This window comes from Orycteropus afer, unplaced genomic scaffold, assembly GCF_000298275.1.
Source record: "Orycteropus afer afer isolate SDZICR_OR568_19922 unplaced genomic scaffold, OryAfe1.0 scaffold00456, whole genome shotgun sequence".
Classification (NCBI taxonomy): Eukaryota; Metazoa; Chordata; class Mammalia; order Tubulidentata; family Orycteropodidae; genus Orycteropus; species Orycteropus afer.
The window spans coordinates 699708-725866 of NW_006922043.1; the positions used below are offsets into that span (position 1 = coordinate 699708).

The following is a 26159-nucleotide window of genomic DNA, read 5'->3' on the forward strand; positions in this document are numbered from 1 at the left end:
CCTCACATGCCCCTCCAGTGAGTGGGCCGATTGGTTCTTTCCCTATCAACTGCAGATCAGAAACCCAGTTTGGGAGCTAACTCCATCCACAGAGGGATCACTATCTCCACCATCATCTCTACCCCCAAGTCCCACCAGATCCACTAGAGTGACCACTCTCAGTTTGATGGGGCTCAGTCCTACATAGGAATTTGATGGCTCTCTGAAGGGCCTCCCCAGAAATATCTCTGCTGCACAAAATCCTTGAGGACTTAGAGAAGAAATACTCACCCGCTGGCCCTTCTCACCCGGCAGTCCAGCTAAGCCATCAAAACCACGGTCACCCTGTGAGGAGGAAAGAGGCACTTAGAGACTATCCATACACATGGCTCATAGTTCCTGGCCCACTTATACATCTGGGGCCCAAGAACCCTGCTGCCCATACCACTCTGTGTGATGGATATTTCTCTGCCTTGGGTCTTCAATGCCAGCCTTTTCTCCCTGGACACCAATAAAAGCTGTCAAAGGAAGAGCTTTGACATGCCCACTTGGAAAATAGACAGGATTGGTGGGCCTCTGGCAGCCTGGCTCCCCACCAGGAACAGCACCTTATCTCATGAGTAGGGCAATGTAGGATAATTTAGAATTTAGGTAATTTAGAAGCAAGGGTAGAATGATTTAGGCTTTGGATATTTCTGTGGATGAAAGAAGCCCATGACTCTACAGAGGTAGATGCACTAAGACAGTCTCCTCTTCCTCTTATCAGCTCAAACCACAGATGTCCAGAGATCTCATCAGCTCAGACTTAGCAAAGCTCTTCAGAGTTCATCCATGTCAGTGATGAGGTGATCAGGCCAATGGACATCAGGTGTTGTTTGATGACCCAGTCTCCATCCTCCCTTCTGATCACATCTGCTGTCACCATGGTAATCTCCTCACTGGAGAACATCAATATTGCCTCTACCCCCAGTATGATCTTGGATAAACCCTTCCAGAATGGGAAAGAAATATCACACTGAAGCTACGGGCAGAGAGATCAATGCTCTGGACCTCAACAGCAGGAGGGTCTATAGTTTCAAAGGCCAAAAGCTACCCCAGTGCAGCTACTTGGTCTATACAATGACTAGTCCCTCTCTCCATTACCAGAGCTGAGACCTTCTGTGGTCTGACAAGGAGTCTCCCTGCCCCCTAGACTACACTCATGATTTGCCTGACAACTTGAAGGCCATGGCACTCCCTGTGTCAGTCCCTATGTGTGTGTAAGCTTTTCATCTGCATCATGAATAGTTTTCATAGTTGGGATTCTGTTCCCCATGCTGTCCATTGGAAATCTGTTTCCACCTTTCAGAAACCCAGCTCCAACCATAACACTTGATCATGAAATTCCCCCAACCAACCTTTGTGTGCATGTCAACATCCCACAGGACAGGACACATCTGGACAGGACTCTCCTCACCCCCTCAAGCTTCTACCCAACATGGATATAAGTGCTACAGGTCATTATGCACCACCATGATCATATCCATAATATAGTGATGATGGCAATGATGGGGACCATGTCCAGGGCACTGAGAGAGTGGGAAATGGTGGCCCTACCTTGGGGCCAGTTTGTCCAGGCATTCCTCTTGCTCCATCACTCCCAGCCCGTCCCTGGAAAAAAGCAGGGTTAATTGTCATTACAAAAGAGTAGCCAGTTTACCAAGGTTTCTGAGAGGAAGCTTCCTCTTCTACCAAGCTGAGTAACACTGAAGACATGGCCACCGTGGGCCACAGCCCCACAGGAACCAGACCTGGAAGCTCTTGACCTGGGAGCTCTGAGGCTGCTCTATGCTTCATGTTGTAGGAATCAGAACAGGGGCCAGTCTTGCCCAGCCTCACTACCCTGCACTGCCAATGGGGATGAGGCCAACTGTACTTCTTGAGGTTCTGAGACGATGATATGATTGGCAGATAAGACCAGGCTGGACGAACAAGGATGAAGAGCTGTGTCAGTTTGGGGCTGTTCATTTATAACTCAGGTGAAAGCACGCACTAGTGTGTCTGTGAAGCCCATCTCCTTCTGCATGTGGAAGTCAGGTTAAAGACCAGAGAGTCACAGGGGAAAGCAAGCAAAAACCCAGTCAGTCCAGCTATGGAAGAAGGAACTGGAGCCCAGAGGGTGACATTATCATTGAGACCACAGAGGTGCCTAAAGATAGATCTAGACTATAATCCAGACCTCCTCATCCCTGGTGGCCACTCTCTAGCCACTACTGCCATTATGAGACAGCCACAGAAAAGCCAAGGTCCCCAACTCATTAGACATGGGCTGAAGGACACAGCCTGGGTCTGCCACCAATGACTACATGGGAGAGTCCCATGAGGCTATGACGAGTCCACCAGCCAGCTGTCATTAAATTCAGCCAGACCTTGATGTGCTAAGGAGAAGTATCAGCAAGAGTATCAGCAGAGACCAGATGGCAGCACATGTGAGTGTGACGGAGCAGCTCCCAGCTTCTCTCTGCTCCACTCCCCATGGCCAAGTGTAAAGGGTGGGTTCCCAGCACATACCAGTCACTAAGGCCCAGAAACCCTTCCTCACTGCTGAGCCATTAGAACATTGGGAATAGAGGCCTTGGGCTTCTCAGAGCACCCCAAGAAGCAGAAGGGAGAGAGGAGACCAGAATAGACTCCAAAGAGGACCAGGCTCACTAGGCTTAAAGGTCATGGGGCACAAGGATGCAAAGGTACTGAGCTACTGAAAGTAGCTGAAAGTACTGAAAGTAGATCCTGCCCAGCAAGTCAGGGGCCTAGCTCCTGAAAAACACAAAAATGCTGGAAATGATCAAGGGAAGCTGTGTGAACAGGCACCCAATTCCACACATGTCCTGCTCTACAGAAGATTCTGGTGCCCCTCCAGCCCAGTGTTTCCCTCCACACAGGCTACATGAGCAAAGAACGAGCTCTGGAGCTGGCTGGCTCTGTGCCCTCCTCCACCATCCTATTCTATCAGGGATGGCCAGGGGCACTTGCTACCTTACCCCTTATGCATATGCATAGCCCTAGTCTGATACAGGAGTAGGGAGGGGAGGCACACGTCGTTCACTGCTCAACTGCTAATCAAAAGACTGGAGGTTCAAGTCTACCCAGAGGTTCTTTGGAAGAAAGGTGTGGTTGTCTACTTCTGAAAAAATCAGTTGTTGAAAATTCTATGGAACTGTTCTATTCTGCACACACAGGATCGCCCTGAGTCACCGACTGGACTATAACAAGTTTGCAGTTTTGTTTAGATACAATCAACTCCACAACTAGTCCCATTACAAACCATTTCCGCCATATTTTCTCTTCCATCTTCAGTTTTTATGTTATGCTCTGACTCAACAGCACATAACAACAACAACTGATAAAACAGATTAACTCTGGTGGAACTCGACCAGATGTATTTACAGAGACACCAAGAAAACCTTAAGGAAATAGAACTCAGAATCGGAGTTCAGCTATATCTCCCAATTGACTGCTCAGCAATCACAGGACTCCAGAGTGGGTTGACCCACTCTGAATCTTCTAGTCCAACTCTCAGCTTCGTGCAGAGATTCCCTCCACAGATCCTTGAGTCATCCTTACAATTAACTAAATGAGCACGCTCAGGACAGAGGCCTAGGTGGCAGGGGCAGAGGCAGACTTCAGAGAACCCCTCCTGGGCAGTTGCCTGGGGCTCACAGTGCTGTTACCGGAAGTGGCCTTGGAGATGGACACTCCTCATGAACAAAGAAGAAGCCAGGCTTTCCACAGTCCATGTCCACAGCTGCTGTGATGAGGCTACAGCAAGCCCACTGCTCATGTGGACCCCCAGCTCCTCCCACACATGCCCTGAGTTTGAAACACTCACCCTTCTTCCAGGCTTTCCTGAGGGGCCAGGAGGGCCCTGCAGCCCTCGGGGTCCCTGCCAGGAATCAGAGAACAAAAGGTCTGTGGGGTGTCCATTTTCTTCAAAAAAAGAGCAAAGCCTGCCCTGTGCTTGTCCACATGGTCCCAATTTCCACTGAGTGGGTAGTGCTGAGCCTGGCCCAGGACTTGCTCACTCATCGAGGACCAGGGACAGAGCTGTAAGCCGCCTAGTTCCTGCTTCAGATGTTGCACTTAGTTCGGTTCCACTTTCAGCTTTCTCCAAAGCAACAAAGCTTCCCCCAGTTCCCTTCAGGAAATGCAGCATGCAGCACCACCAAGCCAGTGACCCCAGAGCCCATGCCCACATACCTGCGGCCCCATGTCTCCAGGCTCTCCTTTCAGGCCTCCGCTCCCAGGGGGACCCTACAGAGATACGTTTGCATTTATGTGTGCTCAGAGGAAGGAGGCAAGGGCAGGAAATCTACCAAGGTGGGCATGGAAGGGGCAGGGTGGGAACCACAGATATCTGCCCTGCAGGGTAGGACACTGAGGACCACTTTCAAGGACTGGTGCCTGGCCTTCCCACCTCAAACAGAGCATAGGGAGGAAATTAACTTTTCAGGAGGATGGGAAAGGCAGTTGTCTGGATCTCTTCCTGATTTTTTTTTTTAATAGCATTTTATTGTATTTTCGGTGAAAATGTATGCAACAAAACAGGTTCCCACTCAACATTTTCTACACGAATTATTCAGTGACATTGGTTACTCTTCACCATGTATCAACATTCTCACTACTTCCACTCTAGCTGTTCTGTTCCCAATAACCTAATCTCACAGTTTCCAATATTTGGTCTCATATAGATGGTTTTTAAGAGTGCAGTACTCAAGGGTGATTTCGTGACTTATGAGCTAACCTGCTGTTTAGTAAAAGGTGACTTGAGAGGACAGTTTTGGTTCAAGGTTTAAAGAGTTTATCTCAGGGTGATAGTGTCAGGGATTCCTCCTGATTCAGTGGGTCCAGTTAAGCCTAGATTTTTTTAAAAAAAAAATTGATGTTCTGTTCCACACTTTTCTCCTTTTCCATCAGGATCCATCTATTGCGTGGAGATCAGAACATATGGTAGTGGTAGCAGGACACCATCTAGTTCTTCTGACCTTAGGGTAGAAGGACAGTGATTCATGCAGACAATTAGTCCCATGGACTACTTTCTTCTCTGATTCTTGGGTTTCCCACTTTCTCTTTTGCTCCAGAGTAAAGTCCAATAGTAAAGTCAAGTCCAATATGGCTGCTTATAAACTTTTAAGACCTCAGACACTACTTGCCAGAGTAGGATGCAGAACACAACTTAATGAATGTATTATGTCAACCAACCAAGTTGTCCCACGAGACTATGATCTTAAGTCTTCAACGTACCCTGTGGGGTGATAGGTTATGTCATAGGAGTATCAGTTTCTGTGACCCTTGTTGTTTTATTTTATATACATAAACACATACACACACATATATACATACACATACTCATATATGCACATACATACATATGCACATGTACACACATACATATAGAGACATAAGCATACATACATACATATATATATATATATACACACATATATATATACACACACAGACATGCACATATACATACACACACAAACACTTCCTGATTTTGACTGTAATTCTAGACAGTGCAACTCCACCCACCATTGATGAAAATCATATATTGGAGGTTATGAGCCTAGGTTATTGGGAATGGAACAGCTAGAATGGAAGTAGTGAGAATGCTGATACATGGTGAAGACTAACTGATGTCATGGAACAATTTGTGTAGAAAACATTGAATGAGAACCTGTTTTATTGTATATACTTCCACCTAAAATAAAATAAAATGTTATTTAAACAAAAAAAAAATAAGGAAGAGATCCAGACAAAAACTCAATGCTCATGGCCACAGCTCTCTGTCCAAGGTGAACGTGATCATGGCCCATGGCAGCCGAGAGCTCAGGGCGACAGGTGTGTACAGCTCATGGCCTGTCACAAGGTGAGATGCCCTAAAATTCAGGACCTGAGGAATTGAGTAGGGACTTCCTAGTGAGCTAGGGAAGGGGCTGGCCAGGGGACCAATGTGCCTTTTAAATCCTCTGTCTCCTTGCAAATTGTAAGCGCCCCTCACACTCCACAGATCCCAGCGTTCTGCCAGCCTGTGGGCCCCTGGCACGTGCTGCTCACAAACTGTGCAGCAAGGAGCCCAGAGGAGACCAAAGCCAAGGGCGTGCCGCCAGGGCCAGGGCGGCAGCATCAGGGATGCTAATGGGTCACTGAGAAGATGACATCCTGGGATTTTCCCCCACATTAAGGATCCCTCCATCTTCTAGAAACATGGGTGTAAACGATGATGAAGGGCCCAGAAGGAAAGAGGCCTGGAGTCCTCAGTCCCACATATGGGTGGTGCTTCCACTTAGGAACCTTCCCTAGCATGTCCCCAGTCCCCTAATCACCTCAGTCCTCTTCTGCCCCTTGGACACACTCTCCAACTGGGTGCTGGCTGGTAATAGCTTCAAGAGTATCCTCTGCAGGGTCACTTTGGCAACCCCTCCTCACCCCAGCACAGCTGCCTACATTAGTAGGGTGGTCCTGTGCACCCCATTCTCATGAGGGGCTGGTGCAGCAGGAAGATGTGGCTTGTTCCCTCTGCCCACCCCTGCAGAGCAGAGCCGCAGGGCCCAAGTCCACCTGGGTCACACAGCCATAGCCCCCACCTTGCAGTGGCATAGGCAGGCACAGGCCTGACTTAGCACTGAGTCTCAGACAAAACAACTCACCACAGGACCCGGTCTGCCAGTGAGACCCATTGGACCAGCTGGTCCCCTCAGCGCCAACTGCAAGGGAAAACAGATATGCATGAAGTGGCCAAAGTGGCGTGGCCAGGAGAGAAAGAAATGACAGGCACCTCCAGCAGATCCTTCTAGAAACACTAGCTCCCCTAGGGTTGTCAGCACCCAACTCCAGTGAGGCAAGAAAGGTACTGATGGGACAAGGTATGCAACCACTTCCTCCCTCTGTGGGACCCTTTATCCCCTTGGGGTGTCTGGAGCCTCCGACCTGTTCTCTCTCCTCTCTCAGCCTTCACTACTGTCGGGTCTGCCCCAAACCTCTGCCTCAGCTGCATGTGACATGCCCCTTCCTCTCCTGGGCAGGGTGGGGCATGCATCCCACAGTTAAGCAGCTCACACTAAGGGAGTAACAAGGGATTTCCCTCCCCCAGAGCCACCACAGGCTCTCCTGCCATTCAGGAAATGCTGGAGAGAGGAGACTTTCCCAGGTGTCAGACCCATAGAAGAGCCAATGTGAGACCACAGCCACCAAGGGCCCAGCCCAGACACCTGGCTCTGGTGTCTTCATTGCCAAGAACCAAGGCCACCACCCCACATCCCAGCTCTGTCACCCACCATGACCCATCTGAGCATGGCTCCTCAGCCCACGTGTGTATCAACCACCTCCTTAAAGAGTCACTCTGCTGAGATCACCGTTTTAAATTCGGATGATCTTTGCTTTATCAGATATCCTCCTAAACACCTCACCACTTGGTACAGATTAAAGGCAGCCAGGCACCCCTGAGGCAATAACCCCAGTGCAGGTAATGGGGTATGTTACACACCACATTGTATCTCTAGGGTGATCTATTCCAGGGCAGCAACCTGGAACTACATCATCCTGTGATTACACAAACATACACTGCTGTTGAGTTGGGCCCGAGTCATAGCAACCCCTCCTTGGATTTCCCAGGCGAAGTCACTACGAAAGTAGATTGCCCAACCTTCTTTCGGAGGAGTGGCTGGTGGGTTTGAACTGCCAGCCTTCTCGTTAGCAGTCAAATACCTCAGGCACTACACCACCAGAGCTCCCAGACCCTCCCATATTGAACATCTGCTCAGCTGCCAGCTCTGTAAGTATTACACAAACACAATGATCTAGCTTCTTCCCATGAGGATCCATTAAGGGCGCTCCCCGCAAGGACCCCCACCCCACAGGGAAGCCTTTGCATTCACCTTTGGCAATCAGCAATACAGAGCTACACTGGTTAGAAAGACAACGTAATTAGCTAATTAGCAGGGAGGCAACCGCCCCTCTGTGGACTCTGCCTCTGAGAACCCAGCAGAGAGCCAGAGAGGGGCTCTGTGTACTGAGTTCTTCCCCAGGGTGCCTGGCTCCACCTTCCCCGAGCTGTGGAGGCATCTCTGTCCACCTCCAGGACCCAGTAGAGGGCAGGGCAGAGGAAGAGGCTAACAGGTGGCAGGATGCATACCACTGGGTCATCAGGGTAAGGCAGCCCACTTCCTCATCTAGGAATCTGGGTGGTCAGCATGGATGAAGGTCCCCTGAGAAGTCTCTCAAACTTCACAGGTGCCCATAACTGGGTAGGATAAGACAGTCTACCAGATATGAGTGGCTCAAGGTAGGAAAGATACGCCCTCCAAGCTCTGTGTCCCCTGCACCCCCCAGACCCTCCTCCCACTCCATTGTCCCCATTCCACTCACCCAGGCTCTGCCCCACCCCCTTAGCTCTGCTCTGCCTCCCCCAGTTCTATCCTGTCCCCCCAGCTCTGCCCTGGCTCCCCAGTTCTACCCAACCCCCAGTTCTGCCCCCAACTCTGCCCACTTCCTCAGCTCCATCCCACCCTCCTAGCTCTGCCTGCTCCATCTCCCCAGCTCTGCCCTCATTCCCACACACTCACCCGGGCTTGTTGCAGAATGGCTTGGGCTTGAGACTCCTGGGCTGAGACCATGGGGCCTTTGGAGCCTGCATCTCCACCCCCTCCAAACCGGAACTGCAGGTGTAAGGAGTGGGGTCACCCGGGGCTGAGGTGATGCCATCGGCCTCTTAGGTGACAGCATGGAGCCATCCACGGGGTCTAGAATGCCCCCACCCCCATCACACAGAGTGAAGAATCATCACTACACACTAGAGTCCCATCTCACGTGTCCCCTGAGTCGTCAGGCCACAGTGAGTGACTTCCTGCTTCCTCTTCCCTGGCCCATAGGTGGATCCAGAGGGGAGAGGCCCAGCCACTGTAGCACTTGGCGCTTGAGGGAAGTCAAGCACCCACCCCTCTAGTGAGGATGGCCTTTCAGGACCCAGGGGCTTCTCCAGGGCATGTCTGGCCCAGTGGGGCTTGGTCTGAAGCTGACGGGAAATGGAAGCAAAGCCCAAAGCACTTTGAGCCCTGAGCCCACCCCCTCAACGAGGATACTCACAGGCAGCATGAGCATGGTCCCAGGAGGGCCAGGCAGGCCGTCGGCCCCGGGGAGGCCAGGGCGTCCAGGGGGACCCTATGACAAAGGAGGCAGAGAGATCTAGGTCAGAGTGCAGTGAAGGTGAGAGCTGTGCTGAAGGAGAACGGAGCCACTAGCCCAGAAGTCACACACAGTAGAAGCAAAAAGCAATGCTAACCTGTGGCAGGGAATGTTCCAGAAAGCCAGAGAAGGGAGGAGCATTAAAGTGGGCTGGGGGCAGGGAGAGCTTCCCCAGAGAAGGGGAGGAGGGGAGGAAGTCTGAGCTGGGGCTGGTGGAGACTGCAATCCAGTCCTAGGGTCGGCCTGAGCTGAGGGACAGGGGCAAGGCTAGGCAATGCTTGGAGGTGGCAGGGATAGGGTGCCAAGCTCCTGTCCACACAGTGATCGCACAGAACAGACTGATGCAGCCCAAGGAATCAAAGGTTCGTGGCTGGGAGAGGCCTCACCCTCCTGCCTTGTCTGGAAGGTGGCATATCACTGGTCTCGCCTTCCTGACTTGGCATGTATGGTGGCTCAGGTGGACAATCAACTGAAGTGTCCATCTGCTTCAACAGCCACGTGGAACCCAAATTCAGGAAGACAGTCCACGGGAACACAAGCTCACCTCATGCAACTCCAATAACCCGTGAAGAGACCAATGACAGCCATGCCCCCACAAACTGAGTGATGGAGCCTCTGAAGCAAGATGCACACAGGCATCCCAGAACCAACCTCAAGATGTGCCTTGGCTAGCTCAGCACCGGAAAGGTATAAAACTGGTGAGGCACCTCACTTGCAAAACATATCTCATCATCTCGGCTCTTTGTTGCCTATCCAGGCAGACAGACACCCAGCTAGCTTGACTAGATGAGATTTGTTCTGCATACAGATGGGTGTGTAACTCCCCTCCCACCAAGGTGGAGGCTCCTCCAGGCCACACCTGAGACGTGTGAGCTGTGGATCCCAGTCTCTGCACCAATCACAATGTTGGAGCGATGATGCTAACACCACCCGACAGCAAAGCTTCCAGGGCAGAAACAGTACGTTGACTCCCAACTCAGCCAAAAAGACAAAAACTAGTGGTTCTGGAATGGTCCAGAAGCATATAGAACCATCTGGATGGAATCAAAATCTGCCTGCCACTTCTTTTCTTTAGTAGTCATTCTCTAATTACAGAGGAACCCATGTTCTTGTAAAATAGTCTCTAATAATTTATAACTGACTGCCATTGAGTCAGATCCGACTCATGGAGACCCCTCCTTGGGTTTCCGAGGCAGTATCACTACGGAAGTAGAGTGCCCAACCTACCTTCCGAGGAGAGGCTAGTGGGTTTGAACTGCCAGCCTTCTGGTTAGCAGTCAAATGCCTTAGGTTCTACACTACCAGAGCTCCCCTAATACTCTATAGAAAGTGAAAAGTGTAAGTCCTCTGTCCCCTCTGCAGCAGTAACCAGAGCTACAATTCTGTATGCAGACAAGAGCTGGAAGTGCACACGATACAACATGCTTATTATTCTATGGGGTGTGTGCTGTGTGTGAGGGGTGGCGTTTTCTATCTCCCTAATGGAGTCTTTCAAGCAATTTGCTTTTTCTCCTCATGGCAAACCGTGGACTTCTTTGTGTAGCTCACCCTCACTATATAACATCTGGCCCCATGTATGGTGGGCTCATCATTTATCTAACTCATCAGCTACTGATGCACGTCTGGATGGGTTCCAGTTTCATCATGACAACACCACTGCCACAATGAATGCGGGGGACATTTCTGGTAGGTAAATTCCTAAAAGAGGAACTGTGAGCTATAGCTGCAGCCCCCAGCCCTGAAAGAGCTCAAGTTAGGCTCTGAGGCTGGGTTGAGAACGTGGGCTATGTAAGGGCAGGCACAGTTGGCTGCCAAGCTGGGGGACATGGGAAAGCTGGGCAGGCGGAGGCCAGCCAGGGCCGCTTGCTTCCAGCCAAACCCCTCACCATGCTATAAGGCCCGTCTATTCTGGACCCCAGAACCAGAGAAGCAACAGAAACCCGAAGAATATCATCCAAGGCCCAGTCTGGCTGCATTGCTGACTGGGCTCCCCTTAGTGCCACAAAGAACAAAGACACACACATCCTTTGCTCACCCTACTCCTATTCCCTCTGAAAGGTCAACCCAGTGCCCACCTCCTCTATCTCTGCTAGAAGACGACCCTGGCCCCTGCTCTCCTTCCTGCAATTGCCTGTCCTGTTCTCCCTACTTCCCACCAGAACCAGGCATCCAGGCTCATAGCTGACCTGCCCTGTGCCCACAACTGCTCTGGGATGACAAGCACCTCTGCACAGCCATCTCCCCCAGAGCTGCCCCAGATGCCGTCACAGCCATGGGCACTCTCACAGTCAATATACCATCCCTATGACCAGACTATCCATCCACCTCTCCATCTACCCACCCACATCCCCATTAGGTCCCTGCCCTGTGTGGGCAACAGTGGCTATCTAGATGCATACACTCTATTTCTTGTATCTACCACTTGTCTTCTGAGTACCAGGTCTGTAGTCATACCCAGGTCCACTAGCCTGGCAGAAAAGCAAGAGGGAGAGGGAGAGGGAGAAAGGCAGCCACGCTGGCAGCTATTGAGGCTGCAATACTGCGAGCCCCCACTAGGTGTCAGGGTGAAATCCTGACTGTTGGCTCAGCTTCCCACTAGGCAACAAGAGGTAGCTTTCATTTGACCAGGATTGTGTCTTCCCCATGTCTGACTCTCTCAATAAGGAGGGATTGGGACCAAGAACGCTCACAAACTGAGGAAGAGTAGAGGTGAGTTCTGTGGAAGGGCCACACTGGGCAAAGCATAGGAGGCTCTTGTGCTATGACTGCCATTGTTTGTTATACTAAAACAAGGCCACCAGGCTGCTACATGTGCTGAGCACATGCACCTCCATGGACACATAGGCTGTTGGATCCACCTGCCCCTGCATGGGGCCTGTGATGTGGCCCTCCATAGCACTCAATGACAGACCAGCCACAGGGGCGGTAGAGTTAGTAAGTGGGGTGAGGGAAGATTTGGCCACTGCTATCTCTACCTCTGAGGAAGTGTGAAGACCACAGAGCAGAAGGACACACAGACAGTCTGAGAGAGTGAAGACACACAGACAAACCCCTAGAGTGTGTGGTCTCCAGGAACTGCAGTCTTACCCTCTCTCCAGGGTCACCCACTTGGCCAGTGGGACCTGTAGTTCCTGGAGGTCCTGGAAGACCCTGGAATGAAAAATAAAATCAGGACACAGTGAAGAGGTGTAACTCCATGGGGGTTCCCACCTCCCAGCTGGCCACATGAGGGCAGAGGTGGGGCCAGAAGTGTTGGGCTGAGGGTTCCTGCTAAAGGTGACAGTGCCCCAAACCAACTCTTGAATATCAGGGGCTTTAAGGGTTGTCATTAACCCCCAAGGAATGACACCTCCCACAAATCATGGGGACATCTGATACTCACAGCGGGGCCTTCAGGGCCAGGTGGCCCTTCTACGAGCATGCCCTAGAAGAGAAAAGCCGTGTGAGGAGAGCCCACATGTGCAATGCAGGGGGGCCTGTGTGAGGAGAGCCCAGGTGAGCCACACAGGAGGTGCCCCATAAGGAGAATCCGTGTGAAGAGAGCCCGAGTGAGCCACGTAGGGGGGCCCGCATGAGGAGAGCCCACGTGAGCCACAAAGGAGAGCCCAGCAGGGTGGAAGCCTCCAAATTCAGAGGACAAGAGGCTAGAGACTTAGCAGAATCTACTGTCCTCTCTCACCACCTGTCTGTCTTGTCTGTTGTACTGTGGTGGCTTGTGTATTCCTGTGATGCTGAAAGCCATGCCACCAGGATTTTAAATACCAGCAGGTCACCCATGGTGGTGGGTTTCAGTGGAGCTTCCAGATCAAGACAGACTAAGAAGAAAAGCCTGGTGACCAGCTTCTAAATATTAGCCAATGTAAACCCTATAGATCCCAGCAGAACACCATCTGCCATAGTGCTGGAAGATTACCCCCTAGTTTGGAAGGCACTACAAATACACAGCGGCCACAATAATGGACTTGTGCATATCAACAACTGTGAGATGCTGCAGGGCTGGGCACCATTTTGTTCTGTTGTGCATGGGGTCACCAAGAGTTAGAGCCAAAGGATGGCAGCTATCTATCTATCTATCAGCTGTGCTCTCAGAGGTCCCCAGCAGTCTCTATAAGGAAAGGATTGTGGAGATGGGATGACTGTCACCTTTGCATCTCCAGGCATAGTGGCAAGCTCCCTCAGAATGCCAGGAGGAAAGGAGGAGTATCCAGACTGCTTGCCCCCCTTCCAGGCCCCTTTAGGCCTCCTATCTCCACAAAAGTGAGAGCCCTAGCAGGCACACAGTGAAGCAACCTAGGGAAAGAGTGTACCCCAGGACTTGGGCCCAGATCAGGATAAGGAAGGAACTGGGGACAAGAGGAACTGAAGCTGCGGGCCCTGCCCCTGAGGGTCTGGAGTGCCCACACAGACCTCAAGGAGGCCAGCCCTCCTGCCTCCAGGCAGAAGTGCTTCTGGAATGCAACACGCACGTAGCCTGAAGTAAGTGGGGGAACACTACAAGTTCACATGGATACCTGGTAGCCCTCCCCCAGCCCAGAAACCCTCCTCTGACCCTCACCTCACCAGGCTGAGGTCTCCCCTGCCTCTATCTTCTCTGGGTCTCTCTTTCTCTACCTCAAAAATGGGATAACGCCTCCTATCCCCTCCACCTGAGCCCCACAGGGTGGGTGAAGCCTGGGCTTCTGCTCCCTGTGACAGGGTCCCTGACCAAGGGCTTCCCTGCACATACCCTCTTCACCCAGCTCCTGCTCATCCCTCCTGACTCAGCCATGCAGGGGCCCCACTCTTCCCAGTGCCCAATGTTCCCTCAGGGAGGAAGGGAAGGCTGGCCTTTCAGGGATCTGTGCTGAGAAAACAGCCAGGATGCATCCAGGGGTCCCCTGACCTGTACACTGTGCCCAACCCTGTTGGGTGGCCTGCTCCTGGACTGCATGCATGCTACATGCTTAGACAGTGGATGCAATGAAACGCTTCTCCCCAGTTGTCACAGCCACTGGGGAAGGGGAGAGGAAGGGTCCCAGCTGGTCCCCTACCTTTCTCTCCAGACTAAGCACACACCCAGCTGCTCCTCTCTGGGATGTCCCTGTCACTGTACCGAGGGTTTTCACGAAGTAAGGGTCCTCTGGGAAAGTCTTAACTTCTTCAGAGTAAAAAGGCCACCAGAGCCCCAGGGACAGCATGGGGTTGGGTACAGGACAGGGGACACACAGCCCACCAGCTGACCAGCTTGTCTCCCCAGCAGAGAGGCCCAGGCGCCATAAAGATGCAGGTTATGTTTACACAGATGCATACACAGAAATATCTGTGCAATGGTGTCCACAGAGAGTTCATCCAAACAGTCACAAACGCCAGCTCCATTTCCCTCTGACCCAGGCAGCGAGAAGGCTCAGTGCTGAGCTGGAATATAGTGAGGAAGGGCCGATGGAACCTGCCTGGGGAACTGCAGCTGTCTTCTTCTCAAACACAATTTCTTGGAGGGCTGGGGCGACACGGGGCTGGGGTCTTGCTGGAGGGCAGCTGGATCATTATGGGTCAGCACAGGAAGGAAGCTGGGAATTGTTGGATGAGTGAGTCTAGCAGAGGGAGGCTCCACGTTCCCACACAGACTTCGATCAGCGATGCAGCATCACCCAGGGACACACTGTGCCCACCACCACCTCAAGTGCAACCACCCACTTCCATTCTCTGAGACCTGCCACCTTGCTTTTACTATGTGCTGCAGGGCATCAGGCAATGTCCCACTCCCCACAGCCACCACCCCTCTCAAAATTCATCTGGGAACAGTGACTACATGCCATAGGTCTCATACACTGAACTCTAGACAAGTCTTAATGAAGTCCACCCATCAGTTGGTTGTTGTTGTCAGGTGTTGTGGTGGTTAAGTTGTGTGTCAACTTGACTGGCTTGGTTTTGAGTGGCTGGGCAACTGGATGTAGTATTCCCCATGATGAGATTGGTCATCAACTCCATAGTGGAATCTACTAGTGCAGCTGAGTAGCTAGCTGCCTTAGGGATGTGGTCTGCTTCCATATAGAAGCAACTTTGAGAAAGTTCTCAGCAGCTCTTTGGCATGCTTCGACCCTGCATGTAGCTGAGTCTTCATTTAGCAGCATGTCACGTTTCCTGCCAATCCTAGGACTCTCTCTGGACTTTAACTAGTGGCCTGCCATGTTGTTTTGTAATACTGGAGCTGTGCCTTTTTTGTTGTTGTTGTTATCTTGGGCTTCTTGGCCTCAGCAGCCAGCAGCTGCCTGAGTGCAGAGACACCTCTAGCTCCAGTGGGCCAGAAACAAGAGGCAGAGCTGAAGTCCAAGGTTAAGGGGCTTTCTTTCACCCAGCCCCTAGAGTTTGGCACTCTGAACCTAGACTTCTAGCCCCCCGAACTGTAAAAGAATAAACTCCTGTTTGTTAAAGCCGTCATCTGTGGTATTTTCTGTTAGAGTAGCACTAGAGAACCAAAATAAGTGCCATTGAGTCTGCTCTAGCCCATATACCCTTATGGACAACGGAACGAAGCACTGCCTGGTCCTACACCAGCGTCATGATACATTTGAGCCCAGTGTTGTGGCTAATGGGTCAATTCATCTTATGGAAGTTTCCCTCACTTTTGCTGACACTCTGCTTTGCCAATCAGTTAAACAGCACAGACAAGGAAAAGAAAAAGTGAACAATGGAAGGTAGAAGGGGTGACCCACGTCCCTTGCGAGGGACATTAGCCAGTGATACCAGCCATTGAATCTGGGACTTCCAGACCCTTAGGGGCTCTGCCAGCTCAGCCACCACCTCTGTCTTGTGATAAGCCTCTCCACTGAGTGGGTTTCTGTCATTTTTCAGAGCCTCTGGAGCTGATGGATGACAGAAGATGCCAGAACTGAGTGAGAAACAGTCCACCATGGCTCTGATGTGGATGGCGAGAAGAAACTGGGTCCATAAGCTTCAGCTACAGTGAGTGGGTAGCTCCCAAGAGGGAGACTGGTGAGAGCAGGTGATGGGGAAGAGAGGAGACAGTGCTGACCACCTCTGCAGGGCTGGCACCACACGAGGTCAGCTGGCCGGACTCACTCAGGCTGTCTCAGGATGCTGCCACATATTTGTGAGGAGCTAAGATACTGAGGACATCTGGCGATGCTCCAGGTTAAGAAATTCCAAGGCTTTACATGATTCTTCCAAGGAGACTGCCCAAAGACCCCTTGGACACCCCAAATGGGCAGGAGACTGGGAAGGAATGAGATCCAGGTGGGGGAGTACAGGGATCCTTCCTTAACTGCATCCAGATGGTTCATTCTTCCCCAACGAAGATGTGGATTTTCTGGAGATGTGATATTTTGGTTGGCTGCCTCTATATTCGCAGCTCTCTCCTCTCAGCTACCTTCGCCCACTGCCTGCTTGGCCCAAGTCTTGCAGTGGAACAGTCTGGGCCCCTCCTATGCACACCTCCTCCAACTTGCCAAGCTGGACACCATATCCACACTTACAGTGTCAGCTACTCCAGGGAACAAAAGAATGTGAAGCTTATCTAGACAGAGGTGTCAGCCTAGCCCACCCCAAGGAGGGATCCACAGGCACCTTCCCCTTCCTGGGACCCCATCTCCTTCCCAAGTAAGATTCCCCTTTCATTGAAGCAATGGGGACACCATGGAAGAAATCCAAAGTCAAAAGCAAGCCCACCTGGGACCCAGACACTCAACCAGGTGGGGAAACATAGCCTTAAGTCCCAAACCCAGTGAGATGCATGGCAGACTCTGGAGGAGTGGCCCTCGGTGTTGCTGACCCTCTGGCATATACTCCTCCCAAAGACTGGGATGAGTTCTGTCAGCCACATTCTTTGGGTATGATTCCACCCGAGCTGACTGCTGTTCTTCCCCCCGGGTCTCCCTTCTTCTACCGGGACTTTGCATTGGGGTTCTTCATCTTGCCAGGCAAGGGGAAGCCTGGCATTGAGTCTCCCTCAGCATCATTTCCCTATCTCCTACACCCCCCAATTCTTGGGCCTCCAGAGAGCCCTCACTTCCTTGGATCCATAGAGAACACAAAAGAGGGAGGCTCCCAGTATGGGAGAAGGATGTGTGTCTAGTGGCCCAGTGGGGACCAACACATCCCAGCCCTGGGACAGGACTCTGGTGCAGAACCCAGGCCTGGCAGCAGGAGGGACTGGCAGAACATGGCCCCTCTGACCAGGGCAACCTGATCCAGGTTGGTAAGGCTCTGTCATCAGCCAATAGACATAGAGACAGCACCAGGCTGGGGTTGGACATCCCAGGCTGTGTCTTGGAGCACAGAGCCAAAAAAGACATCCTCTCTATCATCTTAGACACTTCTATTTCAGGTAAAGGGCCATTCACCATGGGGGCTCACTGGACCTCAACTGCCTATGAGCTCCATCCCCAGAGACACCTGCTGGACCATTGCTTTGGACACACCCTGCTTGCCTGGTCATGGAACTCTAGGTCTTTCTGGAAGAAATGGATTCTGGGGGACAGGATGTGCTAAGTTACAGGTGGTCAGAAAATCTCCTAAAACCTTCCCAGTGTCACAGAAGCATGGAGTTCAAATGGATTTCTCCATCCCAGGAATTGCAAGGTCCTCAGGGTCTCCAGGAGTCCCTGACATGGTCCTGAGCTCAGCCTTCAGGAACCACTTGTGGCCTCAGAAGCAATAGTCTGGCCTTAGCTCCCTAACTCGCCTCCTCCCTGCGGCACTCAGAGGACGTGGCAGGGTGGGCCTGGGGAGCTGGCTCCTTCTACCCTCTGGCCATCCAGAGCTTCTTCCCAGCCCACACAGCTATGCCTCCCCCCTTGTGCAGCTGTGGAGGCCACGCCCAGAAGAGCTGACCCGTGTGGCACCACATCCACAGCTGAGGCCACAGGGTGGACTCTTGGCTCCCAAACAGACCATAGGCTCACTGGGGGCAGAGAACTATCCCACCACTGACACCCACTGACCCATAAGAGGCATCCAGAACCCCTTCCATTAAGTTTCCATACTTTAAGATATTATCAACAATTTAGTTTTGCTTTTTAACTTATCCGTGATCCAGTACCTAACACAGTAGAGTTATACTCAACTGCAAGTTCAGGGCAGTGCTGTTTTATTTAATCCCCTTGACATGGTTTCATAAACAGTTTTCCATGTTTCAACAGTTGCCTCAAGCTTACTCTAAATGGTTGCATAACAGGCCAGGGAGAGGCAAAGCTATTTGTTAACTATTCCCCTACTACTGCTGGATGCATTAGTGTTTTACAAATTTGTAGTACCAAATTGAAAATGTATGCAGATAATCCTCACTGACCCTCCTCCAGAGAGACTCTGCCCTGCTTCTCAAGACTTTTGAGCTTCTGTTTCATGGAGGTAACATTTACATATAGTGAAAACCACAGATAGGAAGTGCACAATGTGGAGCTTTGATCAATGTGTGTCCCACGTACCACTCCCACAATCAGGGTCTGGACTATTTCCACCACCTGAGGAGCTTCTAGAATGTCTTGGTAATAATAAGTGGTGAGTAAAGGCTATGTAGTTACACAGCTTGTCACAGTGGCCCAGTGGGGAGTGTTCAAGAGACCCTTGGACCTAGTCATAACTTGCAGAACCCACCATGTCCCCAAAGCAACCAGAGAGAAGAGAAATCCTCCTTACTGGCTCGATGATTGCAGGTTCTCCCTTTTGGCCCTTCTCACCCCGAGGTCCTCCAATCTGGGATTGGTCAGTGGCAGAGGGAAAGAGAGGAAGAAGAAGAAATACAGGTCACACAAAGTCTACTTGACTCAGCAAACCAAGACAGCTGCTAACATGGGCATCTTCCCCTCTCCTTGCCCAGAAGACAGGCCCAGGGAGTAAATGAGCCAATTACAAGAGGGCCATGTGGGAATCTGAGATGGTTATGGTACCACAGAGCATGAATTATTCAGAATCCAATTCTAAGCACCTGAGACCCCTTAAAATCAGGGCTTCAAACCAGTTCATTCTGGTTTGTCCCCCTGGTGAGCCTATGCATTTCCACTCCAGATATACTGAGTTAGAATCTATAGTTTAACATGATCCCCAGGGATCTTATGTATACATAATAATACCCTGGGGATCTATAAGAATCCCTTAGGGATCTTGTTAAAATGTAGATGCTGATTCAGTATATCTGGGATGGAAATGCAGTCTCAGATGGGGGCTGAACCAGAATGAACCGGTTCCAAGCCTGGCTTAAAACTCAGGTTTTATGAAGGCATCTGCTCGTGTCACCTGCCATGCTGCTACTGCACCCTAGGATTTCTGCCCTCACCCCTATGAAGGACCCAGGGGAGCCCCCTCCCTTCCACAGGCTCCTGCTGGGGGTGCCTACACTGCTCACCCCTTCGTAGATGGTGTCTTGGTTGGCCGGCATTCCCGGCCCGATCTCTGACGGGGAGATAGTAGGGTCAAAGTACGGATCGTAGTAGTTCTCATCAAGATTCTTGATGGTTTCCTCGGTGAACTCCCCTTCAAAATCATCCCTCCCTTCCTCTGGGGGCAGTGCTGGCTGGAGAGAGAGGAAGACAAAGGGGGTCACCCGGGAAGGTGCTACTGTGCACAGCATTAAGGTCACAGAGGTGAACCAGACAGACATGTCCCTCCCACTGAGGACTTGGGTCAGACAACCCCGACCTTCCCAGGCTGCCTCCTGAGTCACAAAACACTTGAACCTGCAAAGTGGTGTCTGGCCTGTTGGGAGAGGTCCTGGGACCCCATGTAGCCTCTTTACACATCTTCTCCCAAACCGCCCCAAACTTGCCCAAGGCTCCAGGACAAGTGAGGGCAGAGCCAGGCCTCAGCACCTGCACCAACTGCCCTGTGCCCCCGAGGAAAGTGGCCTGCAGCCAGGGGCCTTCACTTGGCTTAGGGTCCCTGGGATCAAGTGTTCCAAATCCTTAGTGCTGCCACTTGAGTCTGGAACCACTAGACCCAGTGTGCCCCCCTGGCAACCAGGAGCTCTATTTAGACCATGGTCGCTTACAGTATGTGCTCTGTGCTCTGCACATAACAAAACTCTCTCCTGATCTGAAAATCCCTCAACAACCCAGCAAGGGCATTGTTGCTGCCTTTTCCCAATGAGAAAACAGGGTTCAGAGAGGTGCTGCAGCTGCCCAACTCACCCAGGTAATAGCTGATGGGGCAGGGGTTCCAACCCAGGGCCGCCTGACAGTAAGTCTGTCTCACCAGCATTGCCCAGGTTTATTCTGATTTTTTCTGGATCCCTAGCTCATCTAAGTGTCCACTTTGCCTACTCCCAGACCACAACTTCTTTCAGAAACTGTGCCTGTAAACATGCACCTCTTCACCCAGTCTCCACCTAAACCAGAGACTGGGAGGTCAGGAGTCATTCCCTCCACTTTGCAGATAAACTCAGCAAGACAGCAATTCCAAGCTTGCTCAGAATGAAATCCCTTGGGAAGCATTTAAAACAACCTGCGGCACACTGAGGGGACTGCACCCGATGTCACCAAACAAAATGCATATAAATTGTTTAACAGAAAACTAATTTTCTCTGTGAACTTTCATCCAAACTTCAGTAAAAAATAAAATAGAACAACCCTCTACAGAGGGTCCAAGGCCAAGGTTTGGTGGGACCAGGGACATGGGAGCCACACAAAGACAACTAAGGACAAGAAGCAGAGAAAGAAGAACTTAGGCCTCATAGCTTTGACCCCTAGCCTTGACCCTTTCCCCTTTCCCCTAAACCAGTCAACAGGGAGAGACAGAAATTACGTTGGATGAATTGGTGGTGACCACAGTGCTGGTGGGAATTTCAGCCTCTAGCCCAGTGTCAGTGGGCTGCTCAGGGTTCTCAACACCCTCGCCGTAATTGATATCCTCATAAGGGGGAGGTGTGTAGTAGTCCTCGCTCGGCATGTAGTCGTAGTCCCCTATGCCAGGGTCATCCTCCTTCCCGGTCCCCTCGCTGGTTTCAGGCACAGGAGGAGCTTCTGTGGGTGGCAGGGTCAGCTCCTAGCAGCCACAGCAGAGAGAGGCAGAGTTACTAGGGCAGTAGGGTCCCAGGGCCTGGACCCTACATGCACACATTCAAACATCTCTGTAGCTGGAAAGCAAGAGGCTGGGTTTTGACCCGCGGCAAACCAAGAGCCCTGTGGATTCTGGGAACAAGGGCCACTTCAGTCCACTTGGAGAGGCAGATAGAGTGGGTAAGAGACAGGCAGTGGCTCACGTGCTGCCACCTACTGGCCTGGAGATAGCACAACCACCAAGGTCACACTTGCATTGGGTGAATTTTATGGCAGGTGAGTAAGAAAATAAACAAAAAACAATAACAGAACAAACTTCCAAGCTCTTAGAACCAGGTCACCTTTCCCTGGAAGAGTAGACACACTCACACTCATATACAAACTTACTACACAGACATATATGCACACTCACACACACATACATTCTTACACACTCACACACACATAATACATTTGCCCTCACATATATTCTTACATAGCACTCAGACACACATATGCACACTCACATTCTCTCACACACATACATACTCAAACCCACCCACATGCAAACACTCACCAAACTCACTAACATCAAGTGGATTCCGACTCATTGCGACCCCACATTGGGTTCCAAGGCTGTAAATCTTTACGGAAGTAGATTGCATCATCTTCCTCCCTTGGAGCAGTTGGTGGGTTTGAACTGCCAACCTTCTGGTTAGCAGCCAAATACCTTATACACTATACCACCAGGGCTCCTTACACACACACTCACACTCACTCATAAATTCACACACACAAATACATCTGCCTTCACACACACACACACACACACACATACACATACATACTTAGACACACATATGTATGCTCACACTCCCCTACACACATATATACTCAGACACACATACACTCACACACACACATACAAATCCATAAACACAATTTATCTCCCCTCACACATGTGCATACTCAGACACATTCACATATACATACACATCCACATGCACACTCACACACTTTCATTCCCTCACACATGCACATGCTTGGACACACTCATGTACATACACACTCATGTGCACATACAAAACTCACACACACATAAAACTCACATCCTGATCCCATCCCTGCACCCACAGCATCATATGACAGGAGCCTACCATGCCACCCCCTTGGCCCTCACCTCAGGAATCTCTGTGGTTTCTCGAGCAGCTTCCACAGGCTTCTTGGTGGGGGTGGGGTCTTTGCCCAGGTCGTCAGTGTCTTCGTAGTATGGATACTCATAGTAGTAGGTGTCACCCTCACCCTCTCCATCTGGGTACTGAAAGCCAACACACAGCATGAGGAAGGAGTGAGGCCATGGACTGCTTCTTCATCTCAGGTCTCAGCCCAGGAAGAGTGGTAACCATACAGTCTTAGAGAAGAAGCTAATCTACAGGGCTACAGCCTACAAGAGCCATGACCTCAGCCACCCTGGGACCAGGAAAACTAAATAGTGCCCGGCTACCAATTTTTCTGATCAGGGCCACAATAGACAGACCCTGATTGAATGGAACAAAAATGCAGAAAAGAGCTCAAATTCTTAGAAGTCCAGACTTCCTGGATTAGTTGAGACCAGAGTATTCCCTGAGACTATCACCCTGAGATACTCTTTGAATCAAACCTATCCCAAGGTCACCTGTTAGAGAAATGACAGAATGACACACAAAACAGAGGATATTGCCCATGAGTACTTGCTTCATTAAAAAAAACTAACTGTGAGACCAAAAGGTCAACATTTACTCTAAAGTAAAGATGAGAAGTTAAGGGAGTGGGGAAACTAGAGCACAAGAAATGGAACAACCAGAATGCAATGAAAGAGAATGTGGGCCCACTGTGAAAAAATGTGACTAATGTCACTGAAGAATTTGTGTAGAAATTGTCAAATGGGAACCTAATTTTTTGTGTAGGCTTTCACCAAAAACACAATAAAATATTATTTAAAAAATTAAAAAACAACACCCTAGATGTCCATCAACTGAGGAATGGATAACCAAACTATGGTACATACACATAACGGAATACCATTCAACGCTAAAGAATAATGTAGAATCTGCAAAACACCGCATAACGTGGATGAACTTGGAGGACATTATACTGAGTGAAATAAGTCAATCACAAAAGGCCAAATATTGTATTAGTCCATTATTGTAAAAGTTAAGGAAAGGTTTATCTATTGAAGGAAATTTTCTTTGTTGGTTACCAGGGGTGGGAGGGGAGGGGAGGGACTGCTGTTAGATAGATAGAGATAAATATTGATTTGGGTGAAGAGAAGGGCAATGTACCAAATGTGAGTGACCAATATGGCAGCATTGAGGATGAGAAGGACATAGAGAGGTACATGGGAGGTACAGACAACAAATATGAACCCTTTTGCATATACAGTACTGAGTTCTCAGTGAAGGCAAACTTGGGTACATGGATGGATAGATAGGTGGACAGGCTAAACGATTAGGTATGTCTATGAAATGGGGAGTATATCCAAGATCATATATAGGGTTGGCAGACAATGGTCCTATAAGTTTATGTGAATGATCAGAATTCCCAGGTGTATAGTAGAGCTGACAAGGGGCAAGGTTGTGGTCACTGCTTGGTCACAGCCTGCTACCCAGAGGGACCGAGTAGTTGAACCTGCAGGCTTGGGACCATAGTCGCAGAGGACATCAAGCTCAATTGGCATAACATAATATACAAAACATTGTTCCACCTCCTACTTTGGCAAGTAGCGACTGGGATCTTAAAAGCTAGCAAGCTGCCATCTACATGCAACAATGGGTCTCTCCTTGTCAAGAGCAAAGAAGAAAGAAGAAAACCAAAATTAATGGAAACAATTAGTCCTAGCGACTGGTACACCATCCGATCTGCAACCTATACAACTATGAGACCAGAAGAACTACATGGTGCCCGGCTACCACTGTCATTCACTTGGAAGGGGATCTATGTAGTAGATCCTGGATAGAGAGGGAGAACAATGTGGAAAAAAACCCAAAATCATTTGGAGGAAAAAAAAAAGAAGGTGGGGACCAGGTTTTCTGGTCCAATAGAGTCTGGTGGAACCACTGAGACTATGGCCCCTAGCTGCTCTTCAGGTCTGGAATGGAACCCACACCTGTGGTTTCCAGCCAAACAAAGTAGAGGCATGTGAGTAAAAAATTAACCTCAAGTAGACACACGCCTTGGAGAGAATAATCATGGGAGAAAGAAGGGCTGCTTATGCACAGGGAGACGGCTCAGGGGGCAGGAGAGTATGGAGGGATGGACACTGGGAAGAGGTAACTATGGGGAAGAAGTGGGAGGGAAGTTGTTGCATTGTGGTAAACTGTGGTCAATGACATGAGACAAAGTATATGTGAACTGCTGTATGGAAAGTGAATTTACTCTGTAAATCTTCACCCAAATCACAGTAATAAAAAAAAAAATTCTCAGAACACAGCCTATAGTCACGTTCACAAAAAAGAAAGAAAGAAAGAAAAAACATTTCATAAGCTAAAAAAAAAATGTGAACCCCACAGAGCAGAGCCTAGCCCGTGGCCAACCTGCCCGTGGCCCCTAGAATGCAACTCTCCCCTCCCCAGTTCCTTGGGAAGCTGAGTCAGCCACTTAAGAAGCCTAAGGGAGGTAACAGGGCACCCCAGGTCCCTTCAAGCAGGAGCCAGTGAGAGTTGATGACTAAAAGTTCTAGAACCAAAGGGCCAGGGCAGCCAGCCAGACTGTGGGGCTGTATGACAAGATACTCTCACTCAAAACACCCTCTGACCCTCATCCCCAAACCACAATCCTGGAGGCCACAGGAGGGACCACAGTGACAGAAGAGGCAGCCTCATCCCAGAAGCCTTCCCACATAGGCCCTAGGACAGGGCAGGCCAGGAGGCCTCGGCTGTGGAATTCTGCTGGAAGCCCCTTCTGAGCCCCACTCCCAGGGTACGTAAGAGTGGTCTGGGCTCCAGCCCCAACTCCCCAGAACCTCCAGCTCAAGAAGGGGTACTTGGCTCTGCTCTGACTAGTGAGGAAGGAAGGGGAGGTCAGAAGATAGAACAAGGAAGAATTCATGCGATTTGAGACATGAGTCCCATCTGAATGGGGAAGGGATTTTCTTTTATTTGGAAGTAGTAGAAAGTGGTAGAAAGATTTCAAACAAAGTAAACTGAGGCACAGCTGGTGTGCAAGGTGCGTGGATGTGCCAGGAGATGTGGAGACCCAGCAGGTTCCAGCAGAGTGATGAAGACGCCGGATGCACGCTGAATATGCTCAGGAGGGAGCTGCTCTTAAGAGCTGCCACTCTGGAGCACAAAGGACTATCTCATTCTACCACAAAGAGCCCTAAACTCCAGCCCATCCGGCAGCCTCAGCCAGCCTGCTCCAGACACTTATTCCACAGGCCGCAGCGTTGACACTCGCTCACAGGTGACCTCTCCAGGTCTTAAGCTAGAGAGTAGGAGGGCCCCCAGTGTAGCATCTGGGACAGTTTCATGAGGAGAATGTCACTTAACAATACTCCTATGAACCAAGCCCTTTGGGAATAAAAGCATGTTTAGTAACAGCAGTCAGGCACCTCACAATTCATCCCGTGTCAAAGTCTTATTCTCTCCCAGAGGGATCATTACAGTAGGGGGTCTCATGACTTATGTGTCTCTCCCTTCTCACTCTGGCTTCCAGACACCACCCCTTCCTGGGGGGTCTTCCCACAGCCCATGGCTACAACCAGGGTTGACTCACATATTCATCGAGGTTGGGGTCCTGTGACTGGGGGGTGTCAGGGACTGCAGTGTCACAGTCAGGACTGTAGTGCTCGCAGTAATCGTAAGCTGCTCGGTGGTCTGAGACGAAGAGCAGCTGCTGGATGTCACCCTGGAAAAGGACAGGTGCTGTGAACAAGAACAAGTAGGCACACAGCGGATTCACATCGACAGAGACCCAGCCTGACCTCTTCAGGCAGAGAGCAGCCCGGACCAGTCC

The 26159-nt window shown here is 50.5% G+C and overlaps 1 protein-coding gene across 1 annotated transcript in view; it reads right to left on the reverse strand.

Moving 5' to 3' along the window:
• COL5A1 (collagen type V alpha 1 chain) overlaps positions 1–26159 on the reverse strand; it is a 195452-nt gene that overhangs the window by 86599 nt on the left and 82694 nt on the right. The window contains exons 5-18 of the mRNA XM_007954294.1: positions 25920–26051; positions 22348–22485; positions 20935–21174; positions 19541–19708; positions 18835–18891; positions 12584–12625; positions 12289–12351; positions 9103–9177; positions 8583–8675; positions 6669–6725; positions 4216–4269; positions 3848–3901; positions 1576–1629; positions 271–324 (exon numbers count right to left, since the gene is read on the reverse strand). Coding sequence (XP_007952485.1) covers positions 271–324; positions 1576–1629; positions 3848–3901; positions 4216–4269; positions 6669–6725; positions 8583–8675; positions 9103–9177; positions 12289–12351; positions 12584–12625; positions 18835–18891; positions 19541–19708; positions 20935–21174; positions 22348–22485; positions 25920–26051 — 1281 coding nt within the window. The remainder of the gene's footprint in view (positions 1–270; positions 325–1575; positions 1630–3847; positions 3902–4215; positions 4270–6668; positions 6726–8582; positions 8676–9102; positions 9178–12288; positions 12352–12583; positions 12626–18834; positions 18892–19540; positions 19709–20934; positions 21175–22347; positions 22486–25919; positions 26052–26159) is intronic.